General features: G+C 38.6%; 1 protein-coding gene across 1 annotated transcript in view; it reads left to right on the top strand.

Moving 5' to 3' along the window:
• TAFA1 (TAFA chemokine like family member 1) overlaps positions 1-14,563 on the top strand; it is a 494,506-nt gene extending 479,943 nt beyond the window's left edge. The window contains exons 4-5 of the mRNA XM_045530433.1: positions 9,387-9,511; positions 13,430-14,563. Coding sequence (XP_045386389.1) covers positions 9,387-9,511; positions 13,430-13,447 — 143 coding nt within the window. The 3' untranslated portion in view covers positions 13,448-14,563. The remainder of the gene's footprint in view (positions 1-9,386; positions 9,512-13,429) is intronic.
• The last annotated feature ends 12,544 nt before the right edge of the window (positions 14,564-27,107 follow it).

Raw genomic sequence — 27,107 nt, 5'->3', positions numbered from 1 at the left:
ATACAAAAACAATTTTATAAATTACTTAACGGTTAAATTACTTCATCAATCGGACTCCTCTTATAGTTGCCATCCTGATAATCTAAATTAGATCCACTTTTTATTTTCTCTAACAGCACGTTGTACCCTCTTATGCATCATAATTTGTCAATATATATTGTCTAGACTTTACATGCAGTGTATAATTCCTGCAAGACACTGTATGCTGCTTTAGGGTGGGGTCGACGTAGAAGGAAGAGGCTGAGGCACAAAATATAAAGAGTTTATTTGAACCAATGTGGGGCCAGCTGCCCAGAAGACTCAAGATTTAAGAACGCCTGGATATGAGGTTCCTGCAGCCTTTGTTTTAAAGGCAGCCTGGTTTTAAAGGCAGAAAAGGGGAACAGGGAATGGCTTGATATAAAACTGTTCATCAGGAATTCTCATTGTTTTATAGAAATAACATTGGTTAGTAATTGGCTATACATTGTTAAGCTATAGGGTGTGGTTTATAGTATCCAGTGGGACATTATTAGGTTAATTTATAGCTACCTGCGGCAATAGCATGCAGTTTCAGGAGTAGAATACATTGCTGAAGGAGGGGTAGGACCTGATTGCTGTCTCATTTTAATGTCTCTCCGGGCCTGATAATTTAAAAGGACTTGCATTCCTCAGATAAAAGTTCTTTTCTTTTCTCACTGGGGAGCTGTGTCTCTTATTTTATGTCTAGCATAGCAGTTAAGGAACAGCTTTTGAATGACTAAAAGATAACTTTTGTCTCCACATACCTTCAAGGAAAACTACCCCTCAAAGGAATTATTACCACACTTAACTTTTGGCTTTAAATCCAACCCATACCTTCACCTTCCCCCTAACCAAGATAAAATTGGCTCAGTTTAAAAAGCCCTCATAGGATAGAATTTGTAGAGGATATGCAATGCTAATCAGTTATATCATCAGCTATTAATTCCCTGTATGTCTTTGAGATATATTGAGGATCCTCTAAATAAGTACAATCTAATCTGTAAAGAATAAATAAATGTAGACATCTCAGAATTAGTATAAACGAATTAAAGGTAAGACGTTAACTCTGTATGAAGGAAATCATACATAGCTGAATAATGGGCACATGGATAAATAATAGTAATAACTGCCATGTATTGAATATAAAGTTTATTAGGCATTATGCCAAGTGCCTTATCTCATCTAAAATTCACAATAACCAGGTGTGATTTTTAACTCCATTTATAACTCAGGAACCTGAGTCTTGAACCCTAAGCAAAGCCATAGTACTAGCAAGTGGTGGAGTTAAGATTCAAACTCTCTATCATATATGCAAGAGCTTAGGATCATAACCAATACATAATGCCTCCAAATTGGATCCTACCCTTAAATTTGTGCTCATAGGAAAGAGGAAGTTTGGAATGACTGCAGGGAAGGGTATTCAGTGCCTTTAATTTCCTGTTTGCTTTGATAAAGACAATAACACACAGTGAGTCACTGCAGGTCTTTTGAAGAAAAGAGTTGTAACAGCTGTTCTAACAACCTGTGCAAAAAGGGAGGCTGGAGAGCTGTCCCATCCCTCTAATGGAGTTCTAGCCATTGCTTGAAATTGCGTGACAGGGTGCACAAGAATGAGGCTGGAAATTTGTTTTGATTGATGTACTTATAATCTACTTCTGGGAACATGAATGCAATCATATGCTCAACCATTTAATTTATGCTCAAACTCTCATAAGTTATGGGAGCAAGCGGAGAGTTTGGCATAATATCGAAGAATAATGCTTTACTCTCTAACTTTGTGAAGAATTGCCTTTTTGATTTGGTGTGATTTTATTCTTTAGAGTAATAAAAATGATGACGCCAATGAAGATGATGATAGATAATATTTATTGAACATTTACTGACTACCAGACATTTTGCTAAGAGCTTTGAATATATTTTGTCATGGAATCCTCACAACCATTTGATATGGGTACTATTTTTTTCTTTCACTTTTAATGTCATTTTTTAATTAATTCATTCATAAATTGGAAACTTGTCTTGAGCTACTCCATGCCATTCAAACATGAGTGCAGTGTGATGCCTACCCTTAAGGAGTTTGCTGCCTAGTACGAATAGGGCTGCAGTGTTTCACCAATTGTTCATAACATTGCTTTCAGCTCTGCCCTTTTTCACAGTTCTAGCATAGGCAGCTAAAATTAAGACCTTGTCCCTTCTCTCTTTGAACACAATGGCACTTAACTGGCATTTCTGCAGCTTCCTACTTCCTTCTTGCACACCACTGCCAATTCAACTTCCCCAACCACCCCATTTAATCACGTTTTCTTTCCTTTTCCTTATAGAATCTAGATTTACTATGCCCTTTAACAAAAATAGCCTAAGCGCCTTGTGTTCAAGAGCTTCCATGATTGTATTAAGGTTTTGTCTTAGTCTGTTTGTGTTGCTATGAGCTAATAGAGAACTCACTCACCACCACCCCAGGGAGGGCATTAATCTATTCATAACCCAAACACTTTCCATTAGGCCCCACCTCCAACACTGGGGATCAAACTTCAACATGAGATTTGGAGGAGACAAACATGCAAACTATAGCAGGTTTTCTCTTCCTATTGCACAACATGAGCCTGCTCTTTTATCACAATAATATATTTACTACTGGAGAAGCGCTTTGCTTATCTATACATCCTTACTGGAATTTATGCCAAAATCTTGGTAGCACGCCTATTGAGAAATCCTGAGACAAACTGTGAGCTTTGATGTCAGGACTATGTCATGTTCTTTATTTTATCACTCTCAGTAAATCAAGTAGTACTTTGATAAATGTTTGCTGAATTAAAAGTCAAACATTGTACATTGAAATGTGATAAAAAGGGACTGCAATTATTAGTCAATATAATGTTATTTTCTATATTTATTAAGCCTGCTGCTTATTAGTGTCTTGTTATATTTCCATGGGAAAATACCTCATCAGTGAACAACAATAACAGAAAAGGATTTCTGTTCTATTTAGGATTTATACTGAGAAATGGATTGACTCTCCTTTGACAGTCTCTCTTTTGCTCTATAGCAATATGACCTGGTATAAGGGAGAAATAAAGACTCACGATTAAAGTGGCTTTAGTGGTTTTAAGAATCTCTCAAAGAAAGATGAACATTCTGGAAGGAGTTGAAGATCAGATAGTTTCCTGAGCATGGCAAATTCATAGAGTGAATCCCAGAACCTTAGGGTTAAAAAGGACCTTAAAGATCTTCCTTCATAATCACTACAGATAAGAGAAATTGGTTTTTGTAGCTGATATTTAATTAACTCAGTTCTTCTAGAGGATAAAAAGTCCTTGTAGCAGTTATACATCTACCTCACGAGTTTCTTATGGCTTCAGAAATTGTTCACTTGTGGGAATTTCTATTAAAATGCTATAACTAATGAAATCAAGCAATGTGTGGCTCAGACCAGGAAAAAACAAGTGTAATAAACTGGCTCTTGCCCAAATTATTAATTCAATTTGATGAGAAATTATTAAACGTTTTTATTTTCCTCAAGTGTTTGACATGGAATTTATTTTCAATAGAAATTCAGCAGAGAGAATTCATTCACATAGCAGTCAATATTTTTTTTTAATTCTGTGAATGCTGAACACAAAAGTAGAATGAGTTAGCCCTGTAACGATGAAAAACATGGATTTCATGGTTAAATAGGCCTGGATTCTAGTGTTAATTCCTATCCTTCCTACCTGTATAAGCTTGGGAAAGTTACTTAACTTCTTAAAGCTTCAATTTTCTCATCTATAAAATGGGTTCATCATACCTACTTTATACGGTTGTTACTGCCCAACCAGGTTCTATTGCCCCCTTCACGGAAGGAAGCCAATACACTGAGACAGCAGGTATTGCAGTTTAATTATCATAGGGTGGCTGAGCAAGGACATGGGAGAAATTTTTCAAAGTCATCTCCCCAAGAGTTTGAAGACTAGGGTTTTTAAGGATGGTCTGGTGAGTAGAGGGCTAGGGAATCAGTACCACTGATTGGCTGGGTTGGGGGTGAAATCATAGGGGTATAGAAATGGTCTTCTAGTGCTGAGTCAGTTCCTGGGTAAAGTCAGGAAACCAGGTGAGTCAGTTCTTTGGTAGGGGCCACTGGTCTGGTTGGGTCACCCTGGAATGCAGGGTCTGAAAAATATCTCAAATATGAGCCTTAGTTTTAACAAGGGTGATGTTATCTATGGGAGCAATTAAGAGAGCTACAAATCTTCTGACTCACTCCTGAGCAGTAAGCAATTATAGGAAAGCAAGCTAGGGAACAATGCCTGGTTATTTTTTAACTATGCCTATACCTTTGCAGAGTTCAGGCCCCTACTACAGTTCCCACCTTGTGGCCCTACATTAATTTTATAAAGGGCGGTTTCAGGGTTACTGTGAAGACTGAGATAATACATTTAAAGTCCCTAACGCAGAAACATATAAGGGGCATTCAGTATGTGTTAGTTATTTTTATTCTTACATTGGTTATCATAATTCAAGATATTTAAGAATTAGTTATATTTACATTTTTCTTACATAAGAGCAAGGAGAATTTCCTTCTCTCTCTGAAGGTTCAAATCTAAGTCTGTTAAAATTAATTGATGATAGATCCACAGGACAAAAAATATACAAACTTATTTACATGGACATGAGAGTCCCAAAAAGAGCCACATTATTGTCACCCAACCCAGGTTCATTTGCCCACTGCCAAGAGGAAGCCAATACATTGAGACAAAAAGTGTCAGACTTTCAGGCTCTTTGGGGGGTGCCTCAGAGAAATCCTGTTTGCATCTGCTATTTACTTCACTAATGCAGATTTCCTTTCTAAATGCACCTCTCCCCAACAAGAGACAGCTTTTCAGAGCTATTTCTGTGATTGCAGCCCCTCTGGATTGCCTTATCAAAATGTGCCAAAGAAGTATATTTTGGGCTGGCATATCTTGGTTTCCATCACTTACCATAAGTATCTCCATAAGACAAAATTATAAAAACGCTTAAATAGCATTGATATTAGCTCACTTTATGAGATCTAATGGCTCATTCCTCTTACAGTAATCTGAAAGTTTTAGATAGCTTCCAGTTCGGGAGAAGAGGAGGCAATTTTGAAGTTCTCACTTTGTAATTTTTTTAAAAAAGATATATATCATAGGAAACATGAATTCCTGAGAAAATTAGGATAAGAGACAGTAGCTTGACCTGGACATAAAGTGATATATATTACAATGACCATGTAATATGCAAATCAGAAACAAAATTGGTTTAATAGCATCTTTGATAAAGCAACATTGCGAAGGAAACTAAAATATTTTACCCCCAAAATGTACTTCTTTGACATATTTTGAGATGGCTGTTCAGAGGGCCTGTAGACAGAAGTAGCCATGCAAAGCTACTTTTTGCGGGAAGATTTGCATCTGTAGGGGAAAAAAGTGAGGTAAACAGCAGATGCAAACAGGCTTTCTGTGAAGCTTCCCTTGTCTGGATCTGGGAAAGATTAACTGAGAGTTTGACACCCACTTATTCTCTCTGGGGGCTGCCATCTGTGAGGGTTCATCTGCCTAACATGACTGCCTTTGCTAGCAAGGTTTCTCCTCTTTGTCTCCTCCCCTGACCTGTTTAGCCACCATAACCTGTTTTGCCACAATCCAAGCCCTGATTCCTTCTGTAAGCTGAAGGTGGTATAAAAGAATCAACCGCCTTGCCTTTGAGTTTTTATATTTTGCATGACTCCCATGCACACGTGTGCACATAATAAAATTTGTATGCCTTTTTTTTCCCTGTTAATCTATTATCAGTTTGTTTTATAGACTCAACTTATCAAACCTTCAGGGGAAAAATTTAAACTTCCCTACAGCTGGAAGAATGAACCAGGTTCTACTATGCCAAAGGGTAGTGCCAGATTGTCAAACTCTATTTAGGAGAGGCAACTGAAATGTGAATTTTTAGATATTGTAAGCAGGTTTCAGGACATTTTTATTCTTAGAAAGACTTTTCTTTTTCCCTATGAGCCAGTGGATCCATACAACCTTGAATTAAAGGTGATACATGGGTTTCAAGATATATATATTTTTTCTAATGTCTACATTTTCATTCAGGAGACGTTAATGCTTAAGAGAAAGGAAAATTGCTTTGTTAGCGTGTAACGAAGTAGGTCAGCTCGAAGAGGGCAGAGAGGAGGGGGAAAGGAGGGGAAACAGGGCTATTTACTATTTAGAAGGAGGCAAAAAGTGCTAAAGGCTGTCCCCACTGCCAGTTGCCCCTTATTTGCATGCCTCCATGAAAAAAGTGACAAAGTACCAAACTGAAGGACTGTTGGGAAAGGTTCTTTCGCTCAGAGTTAAGCATCATAAATGGTAGTAAATATGACCAGACTGGCTCTGATTAAGCACGAGCCAAAAGGGAGCTTCAGATTATAGATTTTCAATAAACACTGGCCAACCTTGATTTTTATCTTATGTTACCAGAAGTTTTACAATTTGTTTTTGGTCCCTTTTAACACTATGCATTTTTTCTTCCTACCAATAAATTTTCTTCTCTTATTTAATATTGTCAGCTATTCATTGACAGAAATAAGTTCTTTTACCCATGACAAGACTCTTCCCCTACTCCATGCCTGGATAGAGAGCACTTCCATCAAATAGAAAAAAAAAAAAAATTTAAACTCTCTTAATCATTTTGTACACTGTGGAAGATTTGTGTCTTGTATTTCTCTGTGTTTTATCAAAATATCATGTTGTCTTACATATAGATGGTGCTGCTTACAAGATTTTACCTCCTGTGCTTGCTTGCCCTGTCCAACGGATTTATATTTTATGTACTTTGGTCTGGTCCACATCAAGTATGGCAAAATTACACTTGAGATATTTTTTACATTGACAGTATAATAGAGTAGACATGACTTTGCCTACATAATCATGTATAGTAATTATATTCAAAGTAAAGACTGAGGAAAACTGAATTCTGAAAGTGGGGAAGAGGAGGTAGGAGGCAAGATGGTTGACTAGAGATGTCAGTCACCAGATCATCTCGGAAAGAAGGAAAAGTTTTAGATTAAAAAAAACAAAAAACATAGCCCAGGTGTAATTCTGAGGGAATAGTGTCAGAATGGAGGACAACTGGCACTTCAGTCCTCTTTGTCCCTAGAGGCCCTCCTTGGGAACTTCTTGAGAACACAGAACTGGGCGTCCAGCCCCCTAGGGTTGCTCCCCTCTCCACAGGCCCAAGGCAAGGAAGCAGGCACCATATTGCTTTTCTACCCATTGTGTGCCTTTGTCTTGCCCAGGGAACGTCAGCCCTTCAGCTTTTCTTGTCACTTGTCCCTACGCAAATATTTCCCAACACCTTCCCAGACTATAGTGGCCATAGGGAACCAGTGGGTCCTAGGGGAACCATGTGAACCCAGAGGTTGGACATCAGGCAGAGAAGAGTACAGCAAGCCAAGGAGGGCCCTTTGGGACAAAGAGGACCAGAGTGCCAGCTCTCCTCCATTCAGACTCTCCTCCTCCCCTCCCTGCCCACAGTTGCTGACACAGCCATGACAGTTCCCACATGAATTGGCATGTGTGTCCCAAGGGATGACTAAGCTAGGGATCTCTGGAGTGGCTACTTTCCCTCTGTTGGTGCCACCACCACACTCAGGCTTCCAAAGAGAGCAGGGTTCATGCCTTTCCTCTTAAAGACCTGCAGCAGACCAAGAAGTGCTTGGACTATGAGTTCCCTGCCCACTAGCCCTCCCCAGTACTGCCTGCCTGGTTGTTCCAGGAAAGCAGGGCATTGCCCGAAGGAGAGAAGCATTAAGCTTGCATGAGCACTCCACAGGCAAGTAAGGACCAGCATGCTTTTCCCTGACATGGTCAGGGATTGAACTTGGGAGATCAGAGTACAGGCCCACAGGCAGGATCCTATACCCCACAAGACTTAATTGTGTTGCTCGCAGACACAGAGGGGAGATTTGTGAACTAATCTTGGGAAGCAAGGGAGCCCCTGCCAGCAGAACCACAAGGAAAGTGGTGTGTGGGTCTGAGCCCATGAAAGAGAAAAGATTTCAAAGCCCCCCATCTCCCCTTGTTGACAAAAGACAGAGAATCTGTCCACACACATAGAACACCACTGCTATAATCTACAAATAACTAGCAAGTGAGAAGACCACAACACTAAGGATAGCTATAACCAAGGTATCCATCCAGAACCTAGACCCTCATCAAAGTACCCACAAGCAAAGCCAAAGGTCTTTACCCAACATATGCTACAGGCATACCCTTAAGTAAGAGTCTAGTGTGAAAACAGCCAACCAGAAAGTATCATGAAACCAACCATGGCTGATAGTTTGAAGATTTTGAATAGGAAAAGCCCAGGTGGATTTGTGAAGAACTAACACCTCGAGGATGTACAGAAATGACTGATGCTATGTAAAAATAATTTTTCAAACAGGGCATTAAGGAAGATGTGGAGTTTCTTGATATGTATTGAGTGAATTAAGTCATTGGTTTTATAAAATCTTATTATCAAAAACATGTGCTATAAATACATACACTAAATTCACTGCCAACTTTCTAGTATCATAATCCTTGATCTCACCCTGAAAATTAGGGCTGTTTTATGAGAGGCCCAACTTGTGATATTTTTACCCAAATCATATCAAACAATTTTTGAATAAAATGAAACCACAACCCATATCAACTAAACTTTCAACTGTAAAGAAATTTTTTCATTTATTACTACTCTTGATTTTTATTTTGCAACTTTTCTTTTGTACTTTCAGTCAATTCATTTTTTTCTTTTGGTAGGCCTTTGAAGAAAGACCCTAGGCTAGGGGATAAACCTTAATGCTGGGTGGATAAATTATGTTTCTATAAAGAATGCCTCAGTCATTCTGAAGAGTGTTTAGGTATTTTGTCCCCTTCGTTGAATAGAAATAGTACAAGGTCTATGATCTACAAAAACTAACAGCACAAAAGTTCCTCAGGACCCAAAATGTTAAGTGTAGGGACCAAGGGAAAACTTCCCCTTTGCCCTCTGAAGGTTTTTTCAGGGCTATTTCTGTCTGCAGGCCCCTCTGAACAGCCATCTCAAAATATGTCGAGGAAGTATATTTTGGGTGAAATATTGATTTCCTTCCTAAGTCTTCCCATTCCGTATGTTTTCATCATACAAGGAGATTTTGGAGAAGATGCTGCTTGATGAAACCAGACAACATAATTATATTTGCATTATGAGACATATAAATTAAAATCTCATTTTTCTTAATAGAGATTTCATAGCTAGTCATGGAAGATTAAAGGGGACTTAGTGTGCTTCAAAGAACATGAGAATCTGCAGAGGGACACAGCATCAGCACTCAGGTTGTTGGGGTGAATTGCAAACATAATTGTTTCCTGGTTTTTGCACAGCCTCCATAGTGATTGGGAAATGGTGGTGTGAGATGGAGCCTTGCCTAGAGGGAGAAGAATGTAAGACGCTCCCTGACAATTCCGGATGGATGTGCGCTACAGGCAACAAAATTAAGACCACAAGAGTAAGTTCACTAATTTCATATGTCTTGTACATGTTATAAACTATAATGTTTGTGTTATACAAACAGCATCCAGAGAAGCTTTGAACAGGAGAGAATGACTCTTCCCTTACAGATAACATTCTTAACTATGCACATCAGTGTCCATCCATGAGTAAGAAGTTAGAGATTGAACTTGACTTTCCTATACTCTCTCTTACTGAGTCATAAATTAAATGGGGTTGCCATAGCCAGAGGAGAAGAGGAGTAGTGAGATGGTTATTCGGATAGTTCTTCCAACATCTATGGTACTCAGAATGATAATCAAATAATGGTCTTTCCCAATGCACCCAGTTGGTTTGCTGAAAAGTTCTGCATTTATGTACAGGCATTTTCTAAGGATTCTTTAAAGGAATCCTTTGATGATCTTTTAGAGAACTAAAAAGGTTTTTGTGAAGTGAATAATCATTCCTTGATTTCTCTGGTTGAAGATGGAGTGCTGTGCTGTGTATCAGCCAACTGAGAATTCTCAAGTCTGTCTTTAGAGAAGAAAAAAGAGGGCACTGGGAAAAAAGCTATACTTTTTAAACCTTGAGAGGACTCAAACTCTGCTGCTGATATATATTTTTTCTCCCCCAAGCTTCCCAGGAAATTCACAATGAAATAACCACTTTTAAACACAAAAGGCACCAATTAAGACTAGATGATATGTATAGGAACTATGCATTCTGTGTAAATGGCATGCAAACACCAGTCCTTAGACCATATGCTTTGAAAATAGGATTTGTATTAATTTTTCTTGTATGCCTTATGTATTTTTCCCTATCAAAGCACAAATATGCCTATACACTTCAAATATGGACTCTACCCATTTTACTTTTAAAATACTTTTAAATTTAATTTTAATTTACGGATATACTTTAATTATTATGAGTCACATGTTTTCATTGTTCTTATCAGAGGTAAGAAAAATAAAGAGAGGCACCTCTTTTGTTTTCTTTTTTTGTAAGATTAATTCAAAAAGAGTACTCTCAAAAAAAAAAAAGAGAGAGAGGAAAAAAGCCGAAGAAACACACCCAGATTGTTAATGGCAACTGAGAGCTCCCTTCATACTATTATTTAAAAAGTAACTCCAATATAAAGATAATAGCAGGAAAGCTTCCTGGGACTTCATTCTCCTTCTCTTTAAAAGATTTTTCCAAACCTTCCTACTCTGTAGGTTACTTCTAAAATAATCATCCCAAGACAAAATTCTCAGAAGTCTTTGAAATGTAGATAAACAAATGATGCTTCAAAGTATGATCTAATTTAAAATTTTATGGTGTTCATTTTTTAAGGAGGACAAAGAGTAGAAATTCAGTGTTTCATCTAAACTGCCAGACACCCCAGAACATGGACCGCCCTGGCTAACAGGCCACAGTCTAAAGGAAAACTTGGGGACATTGGATCTGCATGACAATATAACCCACAGAAACGAGAAAAGGCAGGTAGAATTAGGCAAATCCTTTCCTTTCAGGAGATTTGGAAGAATAAATCTTGGGAAGAGAGGAAGACTCCTGGATGCCACACTATAGAAAGGAAATAGTTACCCTTGGGAGATTTCCCAAGACCCTGCCTGGAGCAGAAATAAAGCTGGTAGCACACACCCTCCTGGGAAGAAGCTTAATACATCAGGGTGATGTTTCATGGCCAAATTTTAACCCTGTTTCTGCTTCATCATTCCTTAAATTGTTTCATTTGTTGGTAGCTAACAGCAAGACTAACCACTCTAATTATTGACCAGAGATCTTTTCCTGTGGTTTTAGAGAACTATTAATTAATTGTTTTTCATTAAACTAATATATCAAACGCATATGTTTGAATGTTGTGGAGGTTATATCCCATGCATTCAGGAACACAACTATACCTTTTGTATTCAGGAACAATGGCTTAATTTGGAAAGACAGAGTTCCCCTTAGAGGAAATAAGTTATTTGACAATGCTGTAATACTTCCAGCTAAAAACTGAACATCAATTGTTTGAGAACAGGAAGAGAAACACAATGAAAGGAGGAGAAAAACCAAAGTCACTTGAAAAGAAAAATTAACAAGTTAAAACAGCAGAACATAATCTGGTGTAATACCCCAGGAAGTATCAAACAACTCTGGATTTGCTCCATTCCAGTACGTGAATGTCACTCAAACTAGTGAGAAAATCAACAGTTAGTGCAAAATGGAAAGTCGAGTTTCAATCCCTAAAAGGGAGAGTTAGCAGACCTCAGATTGCACAACTAACCACAGTAGCCATCTTGTCAAATCTGTGTTTTATGTGACTGGCCCAACACATATCCACCAGTCAGTTGTCCACACTCTCCAGGTTCCCTCCTCCTAATGACAACTCTGGTTTCGCATATCTCTACCCGTTCTAATCACCTAGATGTTTGTATATTACTGGAAGGGCAAAGTACTAGCTTCAACATAATCCAGGTGTTCAAAATTTTACCAGGTCTGAGAGCCTGTGATGTTACAATCCTGACCCGCAGTCCATTTTGCATGACATACTTTTTAAAGACAGAATAAGAGAGAGAGAGATCCAAAGAAATAATAACAATAGCTGTTCAGAAGGATAAAGAATTGGAAAATAAGGAAAAGACATTGAAAGACATGGAAAATATTGAGAAATTTAGAGATTGCAGGAAGGAAGAACAAACAAATAATCCAATTTACTCTGTCACAATTGTCCCTGGGTCCAAGAGAACTCAATCATTTCTTTAGCTAATAAATATATTTAAGCCTCTACTAACTAAATGTAGTGTATTAAGGTCTTGGGGATGTATGTGATGGTGGACATGACAGAACCCTTGGTCTTCTCTACAGGATAGGGCTTAAGGTTAGGGAAGAAGGAACACAGGTAAAAGAAAGGCAGTTTCAATTTAGTTTTGTGAAAGTCACTTTGTCCCTTCTTTTGGTGGGAAAGAAAACAGTGTAAACAAAAGGTGATAAAGGTCACTGGAATGCAGGAAACCAAGGTTTGGAAGAAGAATGTATTATTTGTAAGACGAGGATAAGAAAATAAATGTGTGAAGATTTCTCATACATTCTACCCCTGGCCCAATCAAATTTTCAATGCAGACTTTTGTTATTGTTCCTGCATAACTCTGAAAACTTTAAATGGACTCAGAACACTCAATTTCTAAAACTGTAAACAATTAAGAGATAATAAAAAAATGCCTTATTTCCTCAAACTCTAGAGTCTTCAAGTTTATTAGAATTGTTATTTTTGCTCTTAGTGATTCTCTGTGCCTGAGTTTTTTAAAAATAACTGACTCTTTGATACCATATTCAAATGGATTAAAATATATCTACAGTTATAGGAGTATACTTGATTGCCCTTGAACACTGTGCCATTGAGTGGAACAGTTTCTCACCTTGCAAAGGTCTCCTATGCTCCTACATAGATGTGGTCTAACCTTGGCAACAACTTCGCCTCATGCCAGCCCTTAACAACAGGCCAGCTGAAGAAGGCTGTGGAATGACTGACCTACTCAGTTCAAATTCTCATCAGAGGACTGCAAATTACAGAATTTGCAAAGCCTAGTATAAAATGAGAATATAGGGCCCTTGTTCAAAAATTATTAATAATTTCAAGATGACGACAGTAGGGCATTAAATCAAGCGTGGGGCCCTTTCCAAGACAGAGCCTTGTGCAACCCATGAAGCCAGTCCCTGATAGACATTGCTCCAAGAGTCTGTCTTCTCAGTTGTGACAAGAATTAATTTAATGAATTGATGAAAATATGGCTGCCTGTCAATATACTTTGATCACCATTTGAGCAAACTACTGCTCTAAACTTTAACATTTTTGAGTTCAAAATCCTGAAAATCCAAGATGTCCTCATTTTTTGCATAATCACATTTCTTTTGTGCTCTTCTACCTGAAATGTCTTTCTTTCTTTGGTTTCAGATTCACCCGAGAACCTAACAGAAGCATTTGTTTGTGGTAGTAAAGGAAAACCAACCGTGTGGAAAATACAGTTTGAGAATTTAAAACATCTTACACATTTACAAGCCAAATGGATTTCTTATTTGCACTTTGACTGCTTACCAGATAATCACAGTGTGTTTACTGTGTGTATCGAAATATCCTATAGTGAGAAGACTCGGAGTTTTGGGCAACACCATGGAAAGTGGGTTTTAAAAAAAGGGTTTTCTCAGTGAAATTTTTTGGGATCATGAAGAACGATCAACTCTCTTCTAATTTGAATCTATAGTTACTTTGTACCATTTGAAATATATGTATATATATAATATTTTGAAATATTATATATTCTCTTCAAGAAATGAACAGTACCACAGTTTGAGATGGCTAATGTACCCCTTTGAGTTTTGGATGTTTGGTCTGTTTTGCTTTGTTTCGTTTATCATTTCTTTTTCTATCGACAAGGAAGATATGTGCCCTTTTGAGAATTCAAGATGGCGCTGACACTGGAAGGCCAGCTACAGGTGGACTCCTGCAATATGAGGCCTCATAACGATACGGAGTCAAGAGCTTTCTCTGCTTCTGCTGGATGGCCCAAGGAAGCGCATCGTCCTGTTTTATTGCTTTCTACCCTGTGCAATATTAGCATGCAAGCTTGACTTACATAACCATACTTTATATTCAATTGATATATAATAACCGTTCTAACCTCTTCCAGGAAAATATTTTTAGAACTACTAGCTTTTCCACGTACACGAAAATGAGAATTCTTGAGGGAGCCGCTCTACCATGCTATTAAGACTCTGGCAGAGTTATGTTAGGATATGGATCCCTGTATTAATAAGTCCTGTAAATACAATGTCTTAAGGCTTTGTATAGCTGTCCTAGACTGCAGAAATGTCCTCCAATTAAATCCAAAGTCTGGCATCATTAACTACATAGTGCTGTAGCTACAATCTTATCATGGCTCCTCTTTCTACGTTTGATTTGCTTTTTCCAAGAGTATTCAGATATCCTCTGGTGAGACAGGAAGGCTATGAAAGCAATTAGGTTGCAGAATGATCTATGTGACCAAATGTTGGACAGCCCTATTAAAGCGGTAAATAACTTCTTTCTAAACCTACTTGTCCTCTTTATTTGCCATTTATTTTTACTGAATTACCTTTAACCAAATCCAGAGAATACCCTGCCCAGGGACTCACAGTCAGCTAGAACTTCTTCCACAAGACCTTTGCTTCCATCGTGGCTATTATTACCAAGCCCAATATTTTGAAGACCAGAAACTCATTACTATAACTGCAGGGCCCTCAGTCAGCAAGATGAAACGTCAAATCGCATCACTGGGCTTCCAGAGTGGTCACAGGGATGATACGGGCCTCATCCTCCCAAAAAGAAATTTTTCACCATCTTCTCTTTTGAGAGTTAGCTGATGCTTATAAGAAGAAAATATCTACTTAAATTTTAGTTTTCTTAGAGCTAGCATAATAGCACTTTGCATTCCAGTCACTTATCCTAACATGCAAGTCTGTCTGTTTTTTTCTATAAAACCTATTCTCTGGAATGCATATTGTTAGGGCGCTTATTAGATCAGTAGCATATTAGGTCCTGTAGTCTGGACTTTTTAATTTAAAACTCAGACAAAATCCAGAGGCTCCTTCATCTCTACTAAGATAGCCTGAAGTCTGATTCAACGTGTAAACACTCGAACCAGATAAATTGATTCTGCATCTTGAAGGCCTATAAAAGCATCTAGAGATAGAATCCTGACTATGAAATCGAGGCTTCCCAAAAACTTTCACAGATATTTGCCAGAAGGTAGCATAAAATTCACACCAGTAAATCGGAATTTATTAAATTTATGGTCCAAATCCATATACCAAATAATATGATAGAAATTGCCTTTCATCTGTAAACTTTGGAGTAAAAACTGAAATCATAAACCCAAAGAATTATCTAGAACAGAACATCCTGAAATGTGGAGGAAAAAACTTCTATAATCAAATATATTTGGGAAAATTTTTTATACAGAATAAAGTAGAAATCTTTACTGAGGGAATTGTCAGAGGCTTTAACACACCAGAGGACACTGTGTATCTTCCAGAAAGAGTAGAACAAGGAAGGTTGTGTAAAAAGCTTCCAAAATCCATGCATGTTGAGTGATCACTTGGCTAATGGGAGCACGTGCCTTGTGTAATGGGAAGCTATAAGAAATTATTTTTATGTGAGGATATAATCACTGCATTGTCATATCTTCACTTTTTCAAAAGAATCAGAAATTTAGGTGTTTTTTTTTTTACATAAAAGTTCCTAACATTCCTAAAGTGAGGTGAACTAACTCCATTTTTAAAATGCTGCAAGCATTAACATTGCCCCATGTTCTCTGAACATGTGGACTTTACTATGAGATTGATGTTCCCTGGGATACTCTTTTAAAAGCACAGATCCTACATGAAAACCCAATGGGAGAAAAGAAGGCTACTCTCTTTCATAAGGCCTCACACATATAGACACTTTTCATAACTCACAATATGTGATGCTCATAGCTTTTCCTATTCTGTAACCCCAGCCTCTAAGTCAATGCAAGAGCTACTCTGGAGATCCACATCTGTTACTTAATTTCCCATTGGTCAATTCATGCAATAGCCTCCCTTAGAAAGACCTGGACAAAGAAACAGAGGGAAAAAAGACCACATCAGAATCAGACAACCATCCAATAAGCCAGTGCAAATATTTGTAAATGTCGTCAAATTCAATTTGGATTTATCCGAGTCCCTTACACAAATGTGTGAACCATCAAACTGTGTTTAAATATAACTTGCTCCAGTTTGGGGAATTCAGTAGCTACCATCTGCCTATTGAATCTGAACATTTATGGTGTAAAAACTTATATCAAGTATTTCTGGTAATAAAGATCTCGGTGTGGTATGACTAATATTGATTTTGAGCTTGTGCATCCAATATAATGAATAACATTATAACATAATTAGGGTAAACGCAAAGAGTTTCATACAGAGCCCTTCTTTTGGTAAAAGGAGAAATGTGGCTTATTGTATAAGATGAAGATTTTCAAGTAGGGTAAAGCTTATTTGTGGACATTTTGGGGTGATTAGATTTATCTACTAATGGACTTGGCAAGCACATTGAGAAGTTTACAGGCTTAGATTTTTTTCTATTATAGAATGATGAAGAATGTTTTCACCAACACACAATTCAACATCTTTTTTTCTATCAAATAGAGTATAACTTTCACAAAGCAATATAATGGTTTTATAGTGCAGTATATTATGCCACCTTGCCATTGTCACTGATACAGTAAGTTATAGAGGGTGTAAAAATTGTTTATGTGACGAGATCCACCACATTCCTCACCTGCATGGGGTACACACTGCTTCCTGGAAGGTTAAATGTCATGTAATAATATGACTCTTTCTTTTAATTAAGATTGACAGCCCCCATTTCAAAAGCTATTAGGGTTTGTTTGACAAAGAACTGTGTCATGTCTGTTTTTGTGAGTTGTCTACCTTTCAAATAAAAGATTCAATGTAGTGAATTGTAGGACTCAAGCCATCTTCATCTAGTTTATAAATACAAGAAAACATGAGAAAAGGCACTAAGAAATGCGAGGACTCGGAACCAGTAGCAGCAGGGATAGAATCTAATTTCCTGGTACCCATGGGCATAATAGGAACGTGATGAAACAGAATCATGTTCAAAGTACATTAAAGAGGAGGCCATTAATTGCATATACACCCCCACCCCCAATAAGTCCACTATTAAAGATTTAGAGATTTTAAGTTGAAGAGGCTAGGATTTTTTCCTTCCTTATAAAAGAGCTCAGGGGCATATCATTCAGTGTTATGACATGCTCACATCATTGGAAGGTGAGTGGTTCTGATTTATTTATTTAGGTAGTTTCATTTTTGAAAAATATTGGGCTCTCATTTAATCAGGTAGCTAGTTGCATTATTTAAAAAATGATAACCGATCACTGATTGTGAAAGCCAGGACCCCAGCTCTGATATTTACAGACTGGGTAATGTTTATCCAGCTGATTCCCACATGCTTAGACAAGCTACAACCCAAGAGTAGACTCATATGCACACCATGACAAAAACCTGAAGCCAGATTACGCATAAGACAGTGTTTCACAACCATCAGGCCATGGCACGTGATATGTGGCCATACATCATGGAGCAGGTAGGAAGTGGCTTCTTACTATTAACAATCTGCAAATAAATTTGTAAAGTAATGGGGTCAAGGGTAGTTCTCAAACAGGGTATAAAAGGCACAGATGCCTACAGGAGCCAGCCAGGTAACACAAGTCAGTTAACCAGGGCCACCGGTAGTGCCTCAGCATACCATGATGAAGGTGGAGACCCTGGCACACTTCAGGACACCGGTAGCCAGAATTAGGTCCCATGTAGCATTAAGAAGCCAATGTGGCCAGATTCTTCTGATTTTTTTAGGAACATCCAGAAAGTCACATATTGATATGTGAGTATGGCAAAAACAGATTCAAAGTTTTTCTTCTGCTCTTACACCATGCAACAATCAACACAGAAGACTTCTGTGACCAAATGGGAAGGGAGATTCCCTCACACACCAAGCAAGCAATCAGTTCTACAGAAGATACCAGCTGGGTGTCCTCTAATTCAACTCAATTTTGACACTCTCTACCTGGAGATATCATCAGATCCCACATGGCTCAGTCCCCACAAGGTTGTCCCCTACTTCCAATGCCAATAGCAAGTCCCAGGTTACTTTACCTGTGCTTCTGACCAGCCAGCTATAAATCAAGGTTTCCAGGATACCCTCCCTGGGTTCAAATAATTTTCTGGAGTGGCTCATGGATTTTAGGAAAACACTTACCAGTTTATTAGAAAGGATATTACAGAAGATTCAAAGGAAGTGATGCATAGAGCAAGGTATGGGAAGGAACACGGAGATTCCATGCCCTCCCAGGTGCACCAACTCCCAGGAACCTCTACTTGTTCAGCTATCCAGGAGCTCTCCGAACCCTGTCCTTTTTGGGTATTTATGGAGACTTCATTATATAGGCATAATTGATTAAACCATTGGCCATTGACCAATCAACTTCTTCTTCAGCCCCTCTCCCCTCCCAGGATATTGGGAGTGGGGGAGCTGGAAGTCCCAACCCTCTGATCCTGCCTTGGTCTTTCCAGTGACCAGCCCCATCCTGAAGCTACCTAGGGGCCCCCAGCCATCAGTTGACTCACGGCAAAGGCATCACTTTGGAGATTCTGTGAATTTTAGGAGTTACATGCCAGGAAATGGGGTTGAAGATCAAAAACATGTTTCACAATATCACAATATAAAGTGTCCAAATTTCACATATTTATAACCCATTGAAATTTTGTTGAAAAGATTATATTCTGTGTGTGACACTAGTTTGCAAATCTGACCTAAAATTACACTGTTCTCCTGCATTTGCATTCTCATGTGCATCCTCTGATGGTAGAAAAAGTGACAGAGGCAGAGCTAGTTTGTGGGCACTAACCTGCAGCCCATCTTACCTGTGCCACTGAGGGTGTTATGGGCACAACAAGGGACCTCAGTTGTCCTCTATCGGGTGTACATCAAGTTCACAAAAAGGGGCCAATCACTCTACAAGGATGGAGTAAATGGGTTCAGTTTCCATAAGCTCCAACTTTGAGGACAAAATTTGGGGACCAAAAGGAAGCAGTATAAGGTTGGCAGATCTTACCAGCTGCAAAAGGCCTGAGAAGCTTGTGTATTTGCTCAAGAGAGTGCTAGGAGCTGGATGCCCAATAAAAATGGCCTCCCCCTGCTTCTGTGTTCTACGTACAACCTCTCACACATGATGTCATTTTGTGACTCCTTCCCTCTACCGACAGGCTGCTGTCGGCATTCACATCTGCACCCTACGGGAGTTCTTGGTTTATTTGGTCCCTGATCTGGATCCTCCCAAGATGGCCAGACTGAGAAGCTCTCAAGGTTCCTGAGCCCTCTCACCCCCACCACTCACCTCACCACCATCACATTTCCTCTTCACTTCTCTTCTTCACAGCTCAGGTGTGAAAGGCATTGTGGGCAATGAAAGGAGCCCCTCAATGGTTCGAGTCCTTGCTCTCCACTTAACCCAGAAAAGCTTGCAACCTCTCTCCCTGAATTTTCATGTTGGTAAAATGGAGATCATTATACAAAATTTAAAGGTTATATGGCCAGGCATGGTGGCTCACGCCTGTAATCTTAGCACTCTGGGAAGCCTAGGCCAGAGGAGCGCTCAAGGTCAGGAGTTCGAGACCAGCCTGAGCAAGAGCGAGGCCCGTCTCTACTAAAATAAATAGAAAGAAATTAGCTGAACAACTAAAAATATACACATAAAAAGTTAACCAGGCATGGTGGCACATGCCTGTAGTCCCAGCTACTCAGGAGGCTGAGGCAGTAGGATTGTTTGAGCCCAAGAGTTTGAGGTTGCTGTGAGCTAGGCTGATGTCACGGCACTCTAGCCTGGGCAACAGAGTGAGACTCTGTCTCACATAAATAAATAAACAAATAAAGGTTATGGGAAGACCCATAAAGTGGGAATGTTTTACAAATATAAAGCAGTATATAAGCAATTATTATTATAATTATTCTCAGATTATCATTATTATGTTGTCACCTAGAAGCTCCCTGTGTCAGTGCTAGCCCCACTCAGGGCAAACAAACTTAGAAAAAACAACCAAAATGTTATTTCACATTCTTTTCTAGAAGGTTTGAAGACTAGACAGACTCTTGCTCAACTTTGTATTTAATAGAATTCCTCCACCTGCTGGCACCACTGCCAGTGTTTTTAAGCCACTGCAAAGTGCCAATATAACCTATACTTGAACAACACCATTGACACAAGCAAGTTGCATTTTGGAGAAGACACCCTGTTGGTGTCCAGAACGTTTATCCAGAACTTGAATTGCTAATGACCTGAGTGAACCATCTGGTGTGTGAGAGCATGATCAGGAACTACACACAGTATCGTGGAGAGGCCACTCTTTCCCACACTGAGTCCTTTTGTCATCTGGGCTAATTGTCCAGCCAGAGTCACATGTAACCCAGCATTACTACAGAGGTGTGACCTTTCATGCACTCTCTTACACACACCTCACTGGTAAAGACTGCTTTGATTCATTCATTCACTCATTCATTTAATAAAATTAAATATCTGTTGTTACTATGTGTCAGGCACAGTAGTAGATGCTGGGGATGACTTCAGACCTTACATTGTTCCTAGGGAAACAGACAAAAACAAAAGTGAACAAATAATCACAGATCATGATAAAAGAAATTCAAAAGGAGACAAGAAAGTAAATAATGGGAGGGAAATGCTAACTTTGGGTAGGATGGACAGGGAACATCTCCAGGGGAGGTGGCATTTAGATTGAGCACTAGAGGATAGCAGGAAACAACTATGCAGAAAGCCGTGGGGGAGTGGGAGTGAGATGGCTGCGGTGTTGCAGATAGATTAATATGCAAGGAGGCCCTAGCCAAGGAAGACCTCAATGTGTTTGAAGACTTAGAGAAAGTCTCTTTCAGTTTCATGCCAAAGCAGAGTCATTGAGAGCAAAGTGTCATGAGATTGAGGAAGTAATCTTGAAGTCAGATTATAGGGCCACGTAGGGTTAAAGAGTTTGGGGTTTATCTGAATTGTAGCAGGAAGCCATGAAAAAGGGTTTTTAAGCAGAGAGTGATATCATCTGATTTATACTTACAGCAGATACCACTGATGTTGATCCATATCCTCTTCTTCTTCCCTTGTACATGCAGGGCAAACCAGACGTGCCAGGAAATTAGGAGAGCAACCATCAACCACTGACAGGTGGATTGGTGTATAAATTCCCCAGCTTCCTTGCTCCCAGGTGGGCAACTCTGAGCTATGTTTACACCAGGGCTACCCAGGAGAACTTTCTGTAATATGAAAACATTCTATATCTGAGCTGTCCAATATGGTAGCCAGTCAGCAGGTGAGGCTATGTTGCACTTGAAATGTGGCAACTGTGATGTAGGAACAAATTTTTACTTTAATTTTTAATTTTTAGTTAAATGTAGAAAGCCACTTATGGCCAGTGGCTAATCATATCAGCATAGTTTTTTTTCAGCCTTCAAGACATCCCAAGTAGGACTGAGCCCTGGTTGTCCAAAGCCATAGCCTGCTCATAAATGCACACCTTATTGGTTTCCCTTCATTTCCTATCTGATTTCTTCACTTCCTTACCAGTGCTTCCTGGCTTCCTCTCTCAGATAAATTCCTTGCATTGACATCTTTATGTCAAGGTCTTCCTATGGGGAAACACACCTAAGGCAATGTTTTAAGACCACTCTGTTTCCAAGATAGAGAAGAGACTGAAGGGCACACAAATGAAACTGAGGAGACCAGAAAGGAAATTTTTATAGTGTTTTGTGGCACACATTGAACACCTACCTAGTCAGAGCCAGAGAACAGAACAACGAATAATCCTGTTTCTTTCATGGAGGAGCTGATGACTTGGATTCAGGTCTCAGCGCCATCTGTCCATTGCCATTTAGTGGAGCTGATTATCCAAGGCCATCACGATAGAACAAGCACAGGACTGTGATGAGTCTCTTAGAGCTAAGTCAGAGAGAAAGCTTGAGTTTCATCTGGTTCTTTCTGCTCCAATAAGCCCTAGCCTCAGTGTCAGTGAATACAGTTCAAATTAAATTTTTTTTGTCTTTTTATTATTATTATTATTTCAGCATATTGTTGGGTTACAAAAGTTTAGTTTACGTATATTCCCCTCTCCCCCAGTCAGAGCTTCAAACGTGTCCATCCCCTAGACAGTGCACACCGCACTCATTATGTATGTATACACCCAATCCCCTCCCACCCACATCTGCCTGACACCCAATCAATGTTATTCCTAAATGTGCTCTTAGGTGATCAGTGAAACCAATTTGATGGTGAGCAAATTAAATTATTAATGAGAAGTTTTCAAATTCGTCACATAATCCTAGTATCTTCTTTTACCAAATGGTGAAGCTATCATGGCAGCCTAGTATATGCATTGGGTTAAAGAAAATGATTTTTAGTCCTAACTTAGGGAATCACTTAAACTTCTCGAATCAGTTCTCTGAGTTGAGACCTGTGCTGGCAGTGGCAAATGATAACAACGGGGGCATATGGTGTGCTGAAAGAACAAGTTTGGAATTTTAAAAGACACAGGCAAAAGATCGAGCAAAAGCAAACCATACTATGGTGCTCACACGGTAGTAATTCTTCAGGGATTTAGGGGGCTTGTGAGGGGGGGTGTAAACTCACAACTAATGGACGCGGTGAGCATTGTAGAGGGGGAAACCTCTAATCCTCACTTGGGTGAGCTAAAGTCATAAAATGTAACCAAAATGTACCCTCATAATATCCTGAAATAAAAATTTAAAAAAAAAGATAAAAAAAAAAAAAAAAGAAAGAAAGACTGTATGTAAGAGCAGCAGAAACCTCTAAAAATATAGCTAAGAAGGTTAAATTCTCCCAGTGACTTGTGGCTTTCCAGAAACGCTAAGGGCAAACCTAAAATCCTTTTTGTAGCTATGTTCACAGCAAGAACAACAAGGAAAGGGCAAACCTACTGCCCGAATCCAATAATGCGTAGGTGATAGAGAATTCAGATTTTTCTCAAGCAACAGTGTTGTTTCTGTTTTCTGTGTCAGTAAAAATTATCTTCAGGCTAAAATACCTGGAAGGAACATTGTTAAGAGAGATAAACCCAAGATAAGGGAAGAGAGTCGTAAGGCAGCATCTGGGTCTCCGCGGTGATGGAACTACCCAAGGCGCAGTGAGGGAGGGAAGGGGGAAAGCCCTGGTTTGTACCATTTATTGATTTCTGGGGTGTGAATCCTCTCACTATAGCTGATTTCAGGATACCAGTGTGGAATTGGGGAAGGGGTGCACGGAACTGGTTCTCACAAGCCAGCGGGAGCCCCGGCTCCAGCACATCACCACCTGCATGAGAAAAATTACATTCCCAGGGGCGGGTGGAACCGATCAAAACATTGCCACGCCAGTGCCAGGGAATTTTGAGGGATCTGGGAGAAGTGCCAGAAGTTAAAATTGGTTAAGTATAGTTACAATTATTAAAAAAGAGGAAGCAGATTCTGAAAACTGTAGACCAGTGACCCTGAGGTCAACCCAGGGCCAGATTCTAGAGTATATCATGAAGGGAATTTTTGTGACTGATTAGGGAAACAGTAATACCGAAGGCTAACTTAGATTCACTGAGAAAAAAATCGTGCCAGACACTTTTTTCATTGGCTTCATTGTTTAACTGGTTTGAAAGATTTAAAAAAAAAAATGGACATAATATGTCTAAAATTTAGCAAAGTAGGAAGCTAGACCAGGGATTGGCAAACTAGCTCTTATACTGAATCTGGCCCACTGCCTGTTTTTCAAAATAAAGTTTTTTCTTAACACAGTCATTTGTTTATACACTGGCTATGGCTCGTTTTGTACTACAATAGCAGCTGAATAGCTGCAAGAGAACTTAAGACTCTGAAAGCCTAAAATATTTACTATCTGACCCATTACAAAGAAAGCTAACTGACATCTGGCCTATTATGGGGAAGGCTGAATAACAGTAAAAACGTGTGTGGGCTCATAACCGTAGTAAATAGTCATATTCAAAATGTTTCTAATTAGTGCACTAATTATATCCAGAAGAAATATTTCTAGCAGAATCCCGGGTTGTGTCCTGACTGTGTCTTGTGCAAAATTTTATTACCAACCAGGTGAAAGAGGGCACTAATGTGGCATACAGACCAATTTTTGCAAATGATGGACAATCAAAGTGGTCATTGACTACCTTGCACAGTTGAAGCAAGTTGAAGTAAATTAGACAAGCAGACAAAAGCAGTTGTGATGATCAGAAACACTTTAAGGACACGATCTTTAGATTCATGGAAAAAGAATAAATAGGTCACGAGTGAGAGCTGCATTTAAATATTTAAAGATCTGTCTTTCAGAAGAGGAATTAGTTTCTAAAGAGTGCATGGAATTTATAGGTAAACATATTTCAGTTTAATATTAATATAAGAACAAACTACCTGACAGATTTTCTTCATTAGGTAGTGAGTTTCTTGTTATTAATGGTGTTCAAACATAGAGCAGAAGAATTGCTAAGAATGCCATAGGATTCATGATTAAGCCGTCTTTCCCTTTTCAGAATTTGTGATTCTCTGAGCCTGTTTTTTAATCTATAAAATGAAAATGAAATTACAGGTACTCTCTAATGCCAGATTCTTATGACACAACCAATTCTTAAATTCAGATGAAGAACTCAAACTGCCTATAGCTAGGTTGCTTGGTTCAGACATACAGATGTCCCTTAACTGCCCTGAAAGCATTGCTCATCAGCAAAAACAAGTCCCTTTTGTACCAATTTCAGTGGTATCTGGTTCTTGAAAGTGAGTAGGCCACACCTGAGGCAAGACAGCTTTATCTCTAATTGGTCAATTACATCAATAATGGGGTGATAATGGGAATGACTTGGAGTCCAATGGCCTTTTGTTATGGACACTGGTAAAAGACTTCAGAGGTGTTCAGATATAACTATAACTGCAAGGATGAACCAGCCAAAATGAAAATTTGATGACAGGGAAGCAGACCAAAAACAAATAGGTCAAAAATCAATTGGCCAAAATGATGAAATGGTTGAAGGCATGAATTAGTTCAAAAATGTACAATTAAGCAAATGACTAAATATTTTAGCCACAGATGTCTCTACTACTTTCACAATGTCTTATCAGATTATAGACGTGGTCAAATTGTATACTAGATTTTAAAAAGTAGGGCCGGGTATGGTGACTCCCCCCTGTAATCCCAGCACTCTGGGAGGCTGAGGAGGCAGGATCACTTGAGCCCAGGAATTTGATATCAGGCCTGGGTAACATAGCAAGAACATGTCTCTACAAAAAATTTAAAAATTTCGCAAGGAGCCAGGGTGCAAACCTGTAGTCCTAACTAGTTAGGAGGCTGAGGTGGGAGGATCACTTGAACCCAGGAATTCAAGGCTGCAGTGATCGTGCTACTGCACTCCAGCCTGCGTGATAGAGCGAGCCCCTGTCTCTAAAAATAAATAAGCAAACAAACAAATAAACAAAAAGCAATAACATATTTAAGTTATGGGTTATTCCATTAATGAAAATTCATCTAAACTAAAATCTCTCAACTCCATTTTGCCTTCCAGTTTTAACATGCTACGTACAATCTTAACCATGTTTTCAGGAATGTCTAAAAAGAAGACCATCGGATATTCTTTTGCCTCATTGCAAGTTTTGTTTTTATTATGTTGGGTTGGGGAAAATTATTAAGTAGGAATAGTCACCACCAGCTCAAAGGTGCAAGGGCCATTGTTAATTAATTTGTCATCGTGGAAAATGGACCCAGAGTCCAACAGCAATATGTAGATCACTTGTCCCAAATACCCTAAGGAGCTGAATAATGCCTGTGTTCACACAAACACCACTCAAGAAATGTGTGGGCTGTGTCAGAGGGACAGCTCTCTGCAAAATGATCTCACCACAGACTTGCCCTAAAACAGTGATTGTCAACACTACAAGATCTAATACTCCCTTTTGATAACAAATACTTTCTGACAGTGCCTTACTCTCCTGAAATGAAATTCATAGATAGTATAGCATCCCTACATATGTAATTCAGAAAAATCAATATAATGCTCAAATGTAATATAAAGGAGAAATACAATCTGTTTTAAAAACTGTTTAATTTGTAAATACTCTGGCATATAATGCCAGAAGACATAATAAAACAAAGGTGTGCACAGACTTGTAATGAATAAGTTTTAGATTCAAGAGAAGTAAAATTTATCCAGATACTGTTGGCACGTCATATTTTATATTTTAAAATACAGACTAAGTAAAAATGTGTGTGTGCATGGGTATAGTTGTGTATATATAAAGCCAAGAATATAATATTATAAATACAAACAATCAGGTTTATTGATGATTCAAATTCACAAGCCATGCTGCTCTTGATAATGTGATTTTTCTAAAATGATGACTAATTCTTACTAAAATTCAGAACAAAACTGTACTGTCGTTCCCCCACTTATGTGGTAATTGCACTCCTGAGTAATTTTAATATATATCAAAATTATTCCAATATAAATGTCCATCAATTGATGATAAGACACAATATGGCATGTTCATACAATGAAATATCACTCAACCATAAAAAGGAATGAATTACTGATACCTGTTACAACATGGATGAACCTTGAAAACTTTAAGCTAAGTGAAAGAAACCAGGCACAAAAGGTCACATATTATATGATTCCATTTACACAAAATGCCCAGAATAGGCAAATCCATAGAGATAGAAAGTAAACTAGAAAGAAGAGGGGAAGGGGAGTGACTGCTAATGGGTTGTTTGGGGAGATAAAAATGTTCTGGAATTTGATAGTGGTAATGGTTGTACAATTTTGCGAATATACTGAAAACCACTGAGTTATATACCATTTTTAAAAAGTCAATTTTATGGTATGTTAATTATATCTCAACTTTTAAAGATTCCTTTTTGTAAACTGAGTTCATTTCTGGGCTTATATCATTATGAACAGGTTTTTCTCTTACATTAATGTTCAATGGAACATTAATAATTCAGTGAGACAACAAC

The sequence above is a fragment of the Lemur catta genome, chromosome 18 (genome assembly GCF_020740605.2).
Source record: "Lemur catta isolate mLemCat1 chromosome 18, mLemCat1.pri, whole genome shotgun sequence".
NCBI lineage: Eukaryota > Metazoa > Chordata > Mammalia > Primates > Lemuridae > Lemur > Lemur catta.
This window is presented reverse-complemented; position numbering and strand designations above follow the sequence as displayed.